The sequence below is a fragment of the Mus pahari genome, chromosome 14 (genome assembly GCF_900095145.1).
Source record: "Mus pahari chromosome 14, PAHARI_EIJ_v1.1, whole genome shotgun sequence".
Lineage (NCBI taxonomy): Eukaryota > Metazoa > Chordata > Mammalia > Rodentia > Muridae > Mus > Mus pahari.
The window spans coordinates 74,893,930-74,908,681 of record NC_034603.1 but is presented as its reverse complement, the minus strand read 5'-3'; the positions used below and the strand labels follow the sequence as shown (position 1 = coordinate 74,908,681).

General features: G+C 45.5%; 1 protein-coding gene across 5 annotated transcripts in view; it reads right to left on the bottom strand.

The window, feature by feature from the left end:
* Window positions 1-14,752, bottom strand: part of Helz (helicase with zinc finger) — a 145,936-nt gene that overhangs the window by 112,053 nt on the left and 19,131 nt on the right. For all 5 annotated transcript variants that reach the window (XM_029545737.1, XM_029545736.1, XM_021212285.2 and 2 more), the window contains 2 exons: window positions 5,891-6,118; window positions 3,092-3,128 (listed from right to left, as the gene is read on the bottom strand). In XM_029545737.1, coding sequence (XP_029401597.1) covers window positions 3,092-3,128; window positions 5,891-6,100 — 247 coding nt within the window. In that variant the 5' untranslated portion in view covers window positions 6,101-6,118. The remainder of the gene's footprint in view (window positions 1-3,091; window positions 3,129-5,890; window positions 6,119-14,752) is intronic.

Sequence of the window (14,752 nt, the reverse complement as noted above, 5' to 3'; positions counted from 1 at the left end):
CAGCAGTACAAAGTTTGTACCCCCAGGGCTGGGAACGGGAAAGCAGAGACATGAAACTCTCAGGAGCCTGTTGGCAGTCACCCTCACCGAGCAAGGAGCTCCAGGTCCAGTGAAATACCATGTCCCCAAAGTAAGAAAAGTTAGAGAAGGGTAGAGGCCTCCCAATGTCAACCTCTGGCCCCCATGCACGATGCTCACACACACTTGCACATACAAAAGGATCGCTTCCACCAGGCAGTGGCGGTGCACGCCTTTAATACTAACAGGTGGGACGCAGAGGCAGGTGGCTCTCTGAGGCCAGCCTGCTCCACAGAGCAAGTTCCAGGACAGCCAAGGCTGTTACACAGGGAAAAAAACCTATCTCAAAAAAAAAAAAAAAAAAAAAAGGACCACCTCCAAGTTCTTTGGTGTCACTTAAAAGAAGTAGCAACACAAAGATTATAATAAACCCTTCCTTGTTGAGAGCCAACAATCTCTCACTTTAACACACAGCAAGCAACAGAGTGAACACAAGTGTGGATACAATTCCCCCCTTCGTTTGTATTATTTCCTTGGGAGAGGATCCTAGACATGAGATTCGAGGATCAGGGGTCAGAATGAATGTCCGACCTGCACTCCACTGCCATCACATGTCACAACAACTTCCTCTTTGCAATGGTTAAATTTTTATCCTGGTAATTCAACTGAGTTTTTGTTTTGTTTTGTCTGTTTTTGAACAAGGTCTCCCTATGTAGTTCTGGCTGTCTTAGAACTCACTCTGTAGACCAGGCAGGTGGTGAACACAGAGATTCACCTGCCTCTGCCTCCTGAGTGCTGGGATTAAAGGTGTGTGCTACTGTGCCTGACTACTGAATTAATTTGTTTTAAAATGTGTGTAATTTAAATTGCTAAGTAGTTGAGCAAGCCTGCTCTACATATTGAGTCCCAGGAGAGCCAGAGCAATGTAGAGAGAGACGCTGTCTTTATATTAAAATAAGAAAGAAAAAAAACCTAAATAAAACAGAAAAATGAAAATTTTCTCAATAACATTTATTCTTCCATGACTTTTCACAAATCATATAATCTCCTGGGACATTGTTATGCACATTCCCCAAATGAGATGACCGTTATCAACTTCTCAACTCAAGAAAGTGAAAATTAAAGAGACAAGACCAATTCTTATACATGAGATAGGCAAAATTTCAAAACTTCGGGGTTTTGGCATCAGAAGTGTGAGGAACATTCGCACACACTGCAGAGGGCAAGAACATGTCACACTATACACATATAAAAACACCACCAATACGCAATTAGCTCAGAAAGTGACGCTAAAGACTAGGTATGAAACAATGGCAACAATAAGCAAGAATGTGTTTATTATCAGGTAGTTTGTAGGGACAAAGGACCAACCAGAACCTGCTAGAGGCTCATCGGTTTGGGAAATGAGGGACACAAGGGAACAGGTACCATGAACTGCAGGCGCTGCATTCACACTGGCTTGGAAAGACAGCCATGCTACAGTGTGGTCAGCAACGTCATGATAAGTATGTTCAAGGTCTTGTTTTGTTTTTGTTTCTTAATGTTTTTAAATGTTATTTTATGCGGGTAGAGTGCTTTGCCTACGTGTATGTGTATGAACCATGCTTGTGCCTGGTGGTCACAGACATCAGAAGAGGAGGTTGGATCCCCAAGGACTGAAGTTACAGAAGTTTGTGAGTCACCTCGTGAGTGCTGGGAATCAAACCTGGATCCTCTGCAAGAACAACAAGTGTTCTCGTGCCTGATAAGCCATCTCTCCAGCCCCACTTTAAAACTATTTGCTAACAGGGAAAAAAAAACAATTTACGTATTATAAGCGTCTGTGAGGGCTGGAGAGATGGCTCAGCGGTTCAGAGCACTGACTGCTCTTCCAAAGGTCCTGAGTTCAAATCCCAGCAACCACATAGTGGCTCACAACCATCTGTAACGGGATCTAATGCCCTCTTCTGGTGTGTGTTTGAAGACAGCTATGGTATAGTGTACTTGTATAAATAATATAAGTATCTGTGTTTCTCAGACCAGTAAAAGGCAGGCTTACTAAGCACACCATCTCTCCAGATGAAACAGAGACATCACATTTCTCTATCTGGCACTGTATCTGCTTAGTGTTTCTTAGCAATGTCCAAAGATGACAGGACTATCTCTAAGTCTAATTTAAGCCCCAAACCACTATAATTCTATTGCAAGGTTCACAGAGAGGCCACTGACCATTAATGACTAATGTCTAAAAAATGCCCCATGTTCCACAGAAGTATGTAGCAAGACTTGGTAAGGTATAAAATATTTAATTCTTTTTTAAAATTTTGACACAAAGAAATGAGGAGGCAAAACAAACAAACAAACAAACAAACAAAGGAAAAAGATCTAATGTCAAATCCCTCGGCCTGAAACCCAGTTCTGGATAAATGAAACATAACTTACATTATCCAAGCCACTGAGCTGTGTGAAGAGCCCAGCAGGAGAGCGTGGGAAGGCACTGTGAACCCGTCACCCTCGGGATCCTGGCCACGCCACTGAGATGCAGCAATGGCCAGGAAAAGGACTTCCACACAATGAGCACTCAGAGACTGTGGATCTTATTGGTCTCAACTTCCGGCCACAAGAAAACAGGAAAGAGAACTCCAAAACATTCCAGACATGCTACTAAGGAACATACTCTGACTGGTTTAAAAGAAAGGACAGCTATTTTCAACGTATTAAGTTTAGCACGATTATCAACGAGTATCAAAATGATGATGCATTTCTTAGACATGGCACTTACAGACTATAACTGTTTGCTAGACTTTAAAGAATTCACTCTAAACGCTCCTTGAGGGAACAAAGGGGCACATGGGACAGAAATATCAACAGTCATGCCCACATGCTCGCCTGGTATGCCTGTCACAGCAGGAAAGACATCAACCCAATTCTTCACTAGGCACGTCAGTAAAATAGGATTTTTAACATTATAATTGCTTTTGAAATTGGCAGAAGATTTTTTTTTAAAAAAACAAAAGCCAACCTTAAACTTTGTTTACTTTAATAATTTTTAAAAATCTTCAAATCAGAAAAGGGTCCCATTTTTTAAACATACCATGCCTACAATCTTCATCAGCTTGCCCGTAGTTTTTCTACAAAAAGAAAAGAAAAGACACAGGTAAACTGACATGCTTAAAGGCTGCTGTTAAGACCCAGCAGCACAGAGGAGCTGAGCGGTCTCTGAGGAGAACAGCAAATGGCGTCTAGTATCTACCACTCACAGGGATGGCTCACGCCCATGCACTCTGAGGATCACCTCCTCCACACCACAGTGCGCTCACCCTGCTCCCACCCCACAGCCCTCACCTCCTCCCACACCTGGCCAGGCCAATGACTGCGAATCCCGTGCCCCGGCTGTGCCCACCTCCTTCCCAGAGGCCTTTCCTCACAGCTACTCCTTTCTAAGCCGACCAAGCAGCCACCTCCAAGCTTCTTCTGCCCTACCACACCTTTTCATGGTCCCTTTCCACTGATTCGTTCCTAAACAAACATGCTATTATTTTTCCCAACTTAAACAACGTTCTGACTGAGCCAGGTGTGGTGGCGCACACGCCTTTAGTCCCAGCATGCGAGTAGAGACAGGCAGATCTGAGTTCGAGGCCAGCCTGGTCTACAGAGCAAATCCCAAAACAGTCAGGGCTACACAGAGAAACCCTAAACCCTGTCTTGCAAGGGGAGGGGACTTAACAGAGATGGCTCAGAAGTTAAGAGCCCTGGCTGCTCTTCCAGGATTTAGGTTCAATTCCCAGCACCCACACGGTGGCTCACAACTGTCTGTAACTCTAGTTCCAGGTGATCTGATGCCCTCACACAGATACAAATGCAAACAAAATATCAATGCACATAATGTAAAAGCAACTATTATTTTTCTTTTATTTTTTTTTGTCTTTTTCTTCTTTTTTTCTTTTTTTTTCTGTAAAAGCAACTATTATTTCAAAATATAAAATTAAAATTAAAACTTGTGACTTTATCTCTACATTTCCCACATGCTCCTTTAAAAAAAAAAAAAAAAAAAAAAAACCTCTGGTGCTTGTGGCAGAACTCAAAGAGTTGGCTCTGCAAACTTGTAAACCTTCAGCCCAAAGACAGAAGCAGGGGGATCCCCAAATTGGAGAGCAGCCTGCCCTACACGGGGAGGCTCCAATCAGCCAGGGCTACACAGTGTCTGAAGGAAGAAAACCATAAAAGAGTTCCTGCCTTGACTCTCTAGGGTTCTCTTTAAGTCAGACTGTTTAAGGAAGTTACTTCCATCATGGCCAACAACAACCCACACTGCATCCAGTGTGAGCCACACCTGCCCCGTCCCCAGAGGCAGCCAGTGGGTGACCCAGTGGCCCGAGTGAATGACATCATCACACCGAGCATGGCCTAGGGCTCTCTCGCCTTCCTCCTTTTACTAGTCCTCGTTGCTCTCTGCTCCTTCTCCCTGACTGGTCCAACCATCACACCAGGTCTGCAGCCTGCTTCCCCCTGGTGACCTGAACCAAGCCCTGGATCCTAACTAACATCCTAATCTCTCTCCAAAACCCCTCCCTTGCGCCTGCTCCTCGTCACCGACAGATGCTCAATGAGGTGTCAGATCTGAAGGCACAAAGCTAAGCTCACAGCCATGCTCCCTACACAGGACCTCCTCCTCCCCCCAGCTCCAGCAAACCCCGTTCTTCTAAGCGCTCAGCTGAAAACCACAGGTTAAGTCACTTCACATGGCAGAGCCTCCCATTCCCCGCACCTGGAGTCAGGGAATCTGTTCCTACACAGAACAGGCTGCACTACTGTTTATAAACTGAATGTTAAGTCATCTCTGCCCTGGGTCACCCAACAGTCCCCAACAGTCCCCTCGCATACATTCATATCCCTTTATAGTCTGTTTTTGTTTCTTTTTTGAGACAAGGTCTCTCTGCATAGCCTGAGCTGTCCTGGAATTCACTATGTAAAGAGGGCTGCCCTTGAACTCACAGAGATCCTCCTGCCTCTGCCTTCCGACGGCATGCACTGCTATGCCCACCACTTTTTTTTTTTTTTTTCTTTTCTTTTTTTTGGGACAGGGTTACTCTGTGTAGCCCTGGCAATCCTGAAACCCTCTCTGTAGTCCAAGTTGGCCTCAACAGCTGCAACCAAAGGCGTGTGCCACCGCTGCCTGGCTTTTTTTTTTTTTTTTTTTTTTAAATAGACTATTTTGAAAACCAGTCTAAGGGTTCCTGGAGAATCAAATCCCAACCCTGTTCTGCCCCAGCTGTAGCAGCCCCCGACCATTCCTGGGACTAACTAGAAGACCCGACAGAACCCACTACCCTCTCCCCTCACTCACTCTGCCCAGCTGTTGCTCACACTTGCCCGTCATGCCTCTGCCTCAGGGTCCCTGCACTGGCTGCCTGTTTCCTTTCCTCCAGCTCTCCACAGGCTCACCCTTGTTACCCCTTTCTATCACCTTCTCATTGGATGGCCCCAAGCAGCCTGGGTAAATGCTCATCTTCAGCAGGGCTGCTCCCGGGTTCTTGGGCTCTCTCCTTTCAGCATGCTGTCCCCTAGTATGTAGCCACCTGCAGCAGCCACTGCTTCTATCTCTTCCCTTACTAGACTGTGACAGGAAGAAGGCCTCTCTCTCTTACCAGTGTACGTGTGAAGGTCCTAGAACAGTGTCTATCAGACAGATGTGCTCGATAAGCAAGTCTTGAATGAGTGAGTGCCATACCACAGTTTGTAAAGTTTTAAAATATAGTTGTTTGCCGCTGAGAATGTTCAGCAATCACCAGGTATTTCCCTCATATCTGTTCAGGCCCAAGCTAGCTCATTTGTATAGAAGGTGTCCAGCATACGAACAGCTAGTCACTGGTTATCAACAACATTCACTCACCAATTGCAAGAATGAGGCAATTCTGTAAAGAAGACTCTCGATTTTGATGCGCTCAATCTCCACTGGGCACGGTCCTGTGAACTCTGCCATGGAGTACTGGCCAAGAGAGAGCAGGGCGTCTGTGCAGTGCTGGAGGGCCATGTCATAGTCCTGCCTCTGCAATGACGCGCACGCTTGTTCACATGACCTTTCAGCTCTTCTGTCTTCCATGACTCAGGGACAAAAATCCTAAATGTGAGAAAAGAATGACATGACTTAAAGACTCAGCAAAGGGCTGGAGAGATGGCTCAGCAGCTAAGAGCACTTGCTGCTCTTGTAGAGAACCCAGGTTAGGGACCCAGGTTCAGCTCCTGGCAACTCACAGCCAACTCGAATACCAGTTCCAAGGCTCTGACGGCCTCCTAGGTACCTGCATGCATACAGTGAACATACACTCGGAGGCACACACGGGCAAAAACGGTTTTCAAATAATGAAAGATCTTAAGAGTATTTGTTTAAAAAAAAAAAAATGATACACAGATAACACTTATAAACTCCATCCCCATGCCCACCCCAGCAGCTGAACACCCTCGTCCAGGGCCTCCTCCAACAGGCAGCCCTGGATACTGCGGTCACCGCAGCTGTGGACAGTATAAGATCTAACAAAGATTCATGCTAAACTACCCACCATAACCACCAGGATTGAATTCTTCATAAGTGAGACATAAACGAATGCTACAAAGTACAGAGTAAGACAAGATTCCACTTTTTTGACCAAAGGAGCAAAAGGAAACTTTTCCTTTCTAAACCTTCAAGTTTCAGCCTCTCTTTAGTCTTACACTTCTGTCATTGTGAAAATCTAATTCCATGTTGTGTAGGATTTCTTCCTCATACCCTTAAAAAAGCTAGCCAAAGTCTAAGCTGGGCATTACTTAACTCCACCCACATTCCCAGAAGGCCACGTGCGAGCGGCCTCACAGAGATAGCACATGAGGTCACTGCTTTCCAGGATCTCAGAGGTTCGCAGAGGAGCCAAAGCACAGGCTCCCAATGACCAGAAAGACTCATTCCATCTGAGGCACGAGCTGGCTCACCAAACAGACCACAGCAGGAACAAACGCCAGCTTGGCAGAGACAAGAGTTCAGCTGCACTACAGGGCTCGGTGGGTGAAGGTGCTTCCCACCCAACCCGGCAGCCCGTCCATCCCTGACAAGCACATAGTAAAAGAACCAACTCCTGCAGGTTTTCCTCTGACCTCTACACATGCGCCCACACATGCACCCACACATGCGCCCACACGTGCGCCCACAAGGACAGTTTTTTAAAAAATGTTTAAAAAAGGAAATTAGTGTTGAGCTGAACTCAACAAAAGGAGATAAACCACACGTTAAACTCAAGATGCCAAAAAGCAGCAGGGTATGGTAGGGAGAACTATGGGTCAAATGCCATGAGAAAGGAAGGCTCTTCCCACCAGAAACAGCACATGAAGGACAGACAGGCTGTAAACAATGTCGGGCCCATCAGCGTCTCAGTGGTAGAGCCCTTGCCAGCGTGTACAGGGTTGAGTTTGATTCCCAGGGCTATGAGAGGGGAGGGAAAAAGAAGCACTCTATCAATGTCAGCCCTCTGGGGGACGGTCAGTAGGCGGGAGGGCGGCACTGACCACTGAGGGCACACTAGAGCCAGGGGAGCAGGCTTGGTGGAGAGAGGTGCCTGCTGCCATACTGACAACTGCAGCCGATCCCAGGGATCCACGCAGTAGGAGCGAACCAACTTGTCTGACAGCACGTGTGCTCTGTGGAAGGTGTGCACACCTTCATTCACACAAAAGTAAAGACTTTCTCAAAATACATCTTTGATGGTAACTAAAGCTCAAGCAGGTAGGCACAGCCATGAGGGCTTTTTCTGGGCTGGATTATCTGAGGTGGGAGACCCACACTAAATCTGGATCATGTGGAGTCAGACGACCAACCTTATTCTGGTCCACACTTCCTGGTGACAGCCTACATAAAGGGACAGGGAAGAAGGAAGCTTTGCTTTTTGCCTGCTAGCCCCCACTCACACAGGAGAGTTCAGCTGTCCTGTTGCTGAGGGACTCCTTAGCCGGTGTTAGAACCTACTTCTCCAGGATTCCAACACAGACGGAAGACGGGCAGCTCTCAAGACTAGGACTTGACTGGGACTGCATTGAACACCTACTGCACCCCTCACCTTTCCATGGAAGACAGCCACTGTTGGACTACTTGGGCCATATCCTGTAAGCCATTCTAATAAATCCATACATGTTAGTTCACTCTATCAGAGAGAGGAAACCCAGTAAAAGAGTTCAAGAAGGAGACAATAAGAGGGCCCGGCCCCCACCCCCCAGCTTGTCTGACCCACTCATCCCACAGTGGAAACAGCACTATCTGACCACACACACACACACACACACACACACACACACACACACACGCTCCATGACATGTGCTCACGCTGGTGTAATAATCATTAAAACAGACAGCAGAAATTTAAGCCTGCTTCTCTCCATGCCTTCACTGGGAACAGAGCCTGGCAGAGACGACCTGGCGGTAAGAAGTGGCAGCGACGAAGGTACTGCTTCAAGGCCAGCTCCTGCCAACCCTCCTCCCCACCCGCATCAAGGCTGCAGCCTGCTTCACTTGGTCTTTCTTCTGCCCTGACAACCTCCATGCTCCCCGCCGGCCTTATGGAGGTCATCTGTCCCGCCACCTCCTCAGCCTACAGCAGCAGTTTCCAGCCTGTGGGTCGCATGCAGCCCCTTGGTTCGCAGGGATTGCCTAGAACCATCAGAAGACCATATACTTACATTATGATTCAGAAGCATAATTACAGTTATGAAGCAGCAACAAAAATAATTTCATGGTTGGGGGGTCACACACATGAGGAACTGTATGAAAGGGTCACCACATCAGGAAGGTGGAGAAGCTCTTGGCTGGCATCCCCAACTCCAACCTTGATAACCTAGCTCTGCCCTCACTAAGCTATTCTGCTGCCATAAACTGCAGTGCAGGATGAGAGGCATCAGAACTGAGCACAGAGCCGGGCGGTGGTGGCGCACGCCTTTAACCCCAGCACTTGGGAGGCAGAGACAGGCGGATTTCTGAGTTCGAGGCCAGCCTGGTCTACAGAGTGAGTTCCAAGAAAGCCAGGGCTGTACAGAGAAACCCTGTCTTCAGCTTCCCATACTGTTGATACTGCAGAAGGCACAGACGCCCTGAAGGAACAGGACAAGAGGGGTCGAAAGGGACACAGCATCAGTATATGTCAGCAATTAGCAAATACAAGAAGTATATGAGACGCAATACAGTATTCTCTAACTTTCTCAATATGGAGAAAGACACACAGAGACAGAGGGGGGTAGGGGTAGGGGTGTGTGTGTGTATACAAATGCACATGAAGGCTAAAAAGGTCAACACAAGCATCTTCCTCAATTATGCTCAACCTTCTTTTGAGACAGTGTCACCATGTAAACCAAGTTAGCCTTAAACTCACCTTGTTTAAGAAATCTGTCTGCCTATTGTATTATTATTATTATTATTATTATTATTATTATTATTATTATTATTATTATAGGCTTATGGGAGTTTCTCCTAAACCTGGTATACACAAAGGTCAAAAGAGAGCATCATCTGCTCCCTGGGACTGGAGTTACAGCTTTGACCCACTATGTGGGTGCTGGGGATCAAACCAGGGCCCTCTCGGAAAGGAGCCTCACCTCCATCACTCCAGCCCCTACCTCTCCCTCTTAAATGGTGGGACTAGAAGCATGCACCATAGCAGCCTGGTGCCACATGCCTTCAATCCCAGCACCCAAGAGGCAAAAGGAAGTGATCTGAGTTGGAGGGCAGCTTGACCTATGACAGTGTCTGGTACTGACAAGACTACACCATAAGGCTCTGCACACAAAGCTATGCCTCACTACATCCAGGTTCCTTGTTTTTTTTTTAAGCTAAGGTCTCTTGTTGAATCTGGAGTTTATCAATTTGGTGAGGCTGGCTGGCTAAATCCTCAGAGGTTCTGCCTGTCTATTTTCACAACACTGGATAACAAGTATCAATACCACAACTGGCTTCTCCTTGGCTGCCACCATGTGAACTCAGACCCGCCCTCCGGCCTAAATGACAAGCCTTACCAACTGAGCTGTTCTCCCCAGCTCCTATATGGCTTAAAATGTTTACACTTAACATGTTAAGTGTTAAGACTTTTTAGCTGGGCTGGTGAGATGGCTCAGTGGGTAAGAGCACCCGACTGCTCTTCTGAACGTCCAGAGTTCAAATCCCAGCAACCACATGGTGGCTCATAACCATCTGTAACAAGATCTGACGCCCTCTTCTGGAGTGTCTGAAGACAGCTACAGTGTACTTACATATAATAAATAAATAAATAAATAAATCTTTTTTTTTTTAAAAAAAAAAAAAGACTTTTTAGCTTTTCTGAGATTTTTAGTTTTTCAAGACAAGATTTCCTTGTGTATCCCTGGCTGTATTAGAACTCACTCTGTTAGACCAGGCTGCCTGCCTCTGCCTCTCAAGTGCTAGGATTAAAGGCATGCAAGTATCACCTGGTTTTTTGTTTTAATTTTCTTTTTTTTTTTTTTAACAAATTAATCATCTAACCAAAAAATAAAATTAAAAAAAAGCCTGTGTTATTAACTAACTAGATAATTCAACAAACAGACAACATCTCTTTAGTCCCTTTCTCTTTTCAAACTCCCTCAGCTTCGCCTCCGCATGCTGTTTAACTCCCTGTAAGGTTTAAAAGAGTTTAAACATTTCAGTTATGGTTTGAATTTATGTCCCTAATATAAACATGTATTAACTTGGTAAAATCAATTATCAAACGAAAATGAAAACACTCCTCATACCTGGATTCTGCAGTGATTCTAAGACCAGCATACAGGGGCTGGGCTGACAGCTCAGCTCTTAAGAGCACATTGCTGCTCTCCCAGAGAACTGGGGTTCAGTTCCCAGCACAGCCATGATGGCTCACAGTCCTCTGTAGCTCTAGTTTCCAGGATCCAATGCCCTAGCTGGATGTCCATGAGCACTGTGTGCCTATGATACACACACACACACACACACACACACACACGTAGGTAAAACACCTATAAGCATGAAAAATTAAAAATTAAACCTTTAAAAAAAAAGAAGAAGAAGAAGAACGGTACTACAAACAATCACTACTTCACAGCACACTCCAGAGATGTCCTCAGAAACGCTTGGGGCTAGATACCTCCGTGCTGTAGAGAGCTGTAGTCTGTTGAACAACAGCCCGGCCTCTAACTCCTAGACACCGCAGCACGTCTGCCAACTTGTAATAATGAAAACCACCTCTCAGCATTAACAAAATCAGCCTCAGTCAGGAACTGATAGACAAGAACGTAAATAACAGAAAGGCAACCTACAGCAGATCCAGCTACCAGGAAAAATGAGGCAAAATAGATCACACTCACAGCCTGCCTGGGCTAAGAAGCAAGTTCAAGGACAGCCTGGACAATTTAGTAAAACCCTGTCCCAAATAATTAAGAGTCCACCAAGTCGGCTCAGAGGTAAAGGTGCTTGAGGCCAAAGCTGGGACCCACACAGTGAAGTGTCTCTAACAAGTACTTTTACATTTTACTTCTAATTATGTGTATATATAAGGATCATGTGTACACGTAAGTGCAGATACCCTTGGAGGCCAGAGATTACAAGAGGCAACAAGATGCCCAATGTAGGTTCTAGGAATTGAACTCAGGTCTTCTGGAAGAAGCAGCAGAAGCTCTTAACTACCGAGCCAGCTCGCTCTTTTTTTTTTTTGTTTTGTTTTGTTTTGTTTTTCGAGACAGGGTTTCTCTGTATAGCCCTGGCTGTCCTGGAACTCACTGTGTAGACCAGGCTGGCCTCGAACCCATAAATCCGCCTACTTCTGCCTCCCAAGTGCTGGGATTAAAGGCGTGCGCCACCACGCCCATCTCCGAGCCAGCTCTCAGCCCCAGTTTTTAGGATCTCAAGACAGAATCTAGCTTACAACTCAAGAGCCATCTCTCCAGCCCTCTCCAGCCCCCTCCCTTTTTTTTTTTTTTTTTTTTAAGATTTATTTTATTTTTTAATTGCGTGTGGGCCTGTGTATGTATTAAAAACAAAAGTTTAAGGAACAAGAGAGCTGGGTTACACCCAGTGGCAAGTGTTTGCCTGCCCTTAATAAAGTCCTAGAATAAACTCCAGGAAAGAAAGGAGACAAAGCAGGTACCAAAATACAACGCACCCATAGCACTCACAGCCTGGACCTAGCTGGACAAATACTATAAACACAAGTAGCAATAAAAACAAACTAATACTGCCCAAGCTGTGTGTTCTCGGGAAGTAATACAGAGCCCTGATGCAGGACACAGACTAAGCAGAGGCACCTTGAAAGCTCACCAGTTTGGCACTCACCAGATCTGTGGCCTGGAGCAAGTGACTTAACCTGAGTTTCTCAATTTACCATCTGGAAATGGACAGTAAGACCGCTAATACTTCCCTCCTTGGGTTACTCTGTGAAGCGCTTAAAAAGATACTTGGCAACGGTAATTCCCCTAAACTTGCAAATTTTCACTTATGTAAAATGGAAATCACTTAACACTCAGTACTTTCCAGCTGGAACTGGTTCAGAGGTTAAGAGCACCCAGGTTCAGTTTCCCAGTGCCCACCTGGCAGTTTATAACTGTGCATAACTCTACTACGCACTGGCAAAACACTCACATGCTAAAATAAATATATCTTTAAAAAGAAATTCAGGGGCTGGAGAGATGGCTCAGTGGTTAAGAGGACTGACTGATCTTTCTGAGGACCCAGGTTCAATTCCCAGCACCAACATGGCAGTTCACTACTGTCTGTAATTCCAAGATCTGACAATCTTACATAGACATACATGCAGGCAAAACACCAATGCATATGAAGTAAAAAATAAAATGTTTTTAAAAAAAATAGAAATTCAGATTTCCAGTACTTGGAAGACAGAAGCAGGTAGATTTCTATGGGTTCAAGGCCAGCCAGGGCTACAATGAGACTCTGTCTCAAACGAATCAACACCCAAAATATAAATAAATTCAGTACATTGTTAAGGGAAATAAAATACCACTCTGTATGACAACTTCATCTACTTGACAAAGCAATGATTTCATCTCAGTAAACAGGTAATGACTGTGGGCAAAGTCACGGCTTCCACGGACACCATACCATACTTACATGCATAAACACACATGTGAACACATACATACACAAACAATTAAAAATATAAAAAGAAGAGCAGACATGATGGTGCACGCCTTTAATCCCAGCACTCGGGAGGCAGAGACAGACAGACCTCTGCAGTTCAAGACCAGCCTGATCTACAGAGAGTTCCAGGACAGGCAGAGCTTCATAAGAGATAAGAAAGAAATTGTGCTTCAAACGATCCAAATAACAATAATAAACAATAATCATAGTAAAAGAAGATACTCAACACTATTTGCCATCACAGAAATGCAAATGAAAGCCAGGATTAGATACCACACACTGGAATAGATGAGTTTAAAGGGTTGCAGCTAGAAAGATAGCTTGGCAATTACAAGCACTTGTTGCTCTTACAAAAGCCCCAGTTTTGGTCCTAGTGTGTACGTATCAAGGGAGTCAGGCACACACCCATAAACTCAGCTCCACAGAAAGCTAAGACTCTGTGGAGCTGGCTGGCTTCTAAGATAGGATCTGAAGCTGGCTGGCTTTCAGGCTAGCCAGGAAAACACAAACCCACAGTTCAAGACAGATTGTGCCTCTAAAGTAACAGACAGAAGAGTGACAGCACCGGTCACCACCTTCTTACTGGCCTCCACACATGAACATGCCCATACTCACACATTGACATACATGTCTCACTCAATAACACCTCTACTTTTATCCACTTACCCCAAGACAATGAGAACCAAACTTACACAAGCCTGTAAATAAATAAATGTTTACAGCCACTCTATGCAGAATTGCTAGAAATGAAACTCAAGCATCCTTTAGCAGCGAAAAACAGTGGAACACTACTCAGGCGTGAAAAAGAACAACCTACAGCAAACAACAGGGTGAAACCAATGGCTCGGCGGGAAAGGAGCCTGCGACACGATGGTCCTGAAGATCTGTTAGATCCCTGAGCCCACACACACAGTGGAAGGAGAGCACCGACACCCAAAAGTTACCCTCTGACCTCCACATGCAGGCAGTCAGGTAGACAGACACATACACAAAGGTATTAATAACTGAGAGCAGAAAGAAAGCAGTCCTCAAGCTTGCAGACTGTATGGTCAGTGACAAGCCAGGGGAAGCGCAATGCTCAAGAGCAGCCTGCGTGAGGCGGGCCTGGGAGGATGCTCTACTCTGTAGACTGACCTAGGCTGAGGTCTGCCTGGACCTTAAGTGCACTAAACTAATGAGGCTACTCACCAAAACAAGTCAGGTCTTCAGCACGTGGTGGCACACACCTCCAACACTTAGGAGGCAAGAGGCAGGTGGACTCTGTCAGTTCAAGGCCAGCCTGGACTACAGATAGCCAAAGACAAAAACCAGTCTCAGGGAAAAAAAAAAAAAACTAAAAAATTAAATATCAACAGCGTACAACAATACCAATAAACTAGAAACAATGAAACAAGGATAAATCTTAGTGTCATGATTGACACGCTTTAAGAAAATGGACAAGGCCAGCCTGGTCTACAGAGTGAGTTCCAGGATAGACAAGGCTATACAGAGAAACCCTGTCTCAAAAAAAAAAAAAGGCCGGGTGTGGTGGCGCATGCCTTTAATCCCAGCACTTGGGAGGCAGAGGCAGGTGGATTTCTGAGTTCGAGGCCAGCCTGGTCTACAAAGTGAGTTCCAGGACAG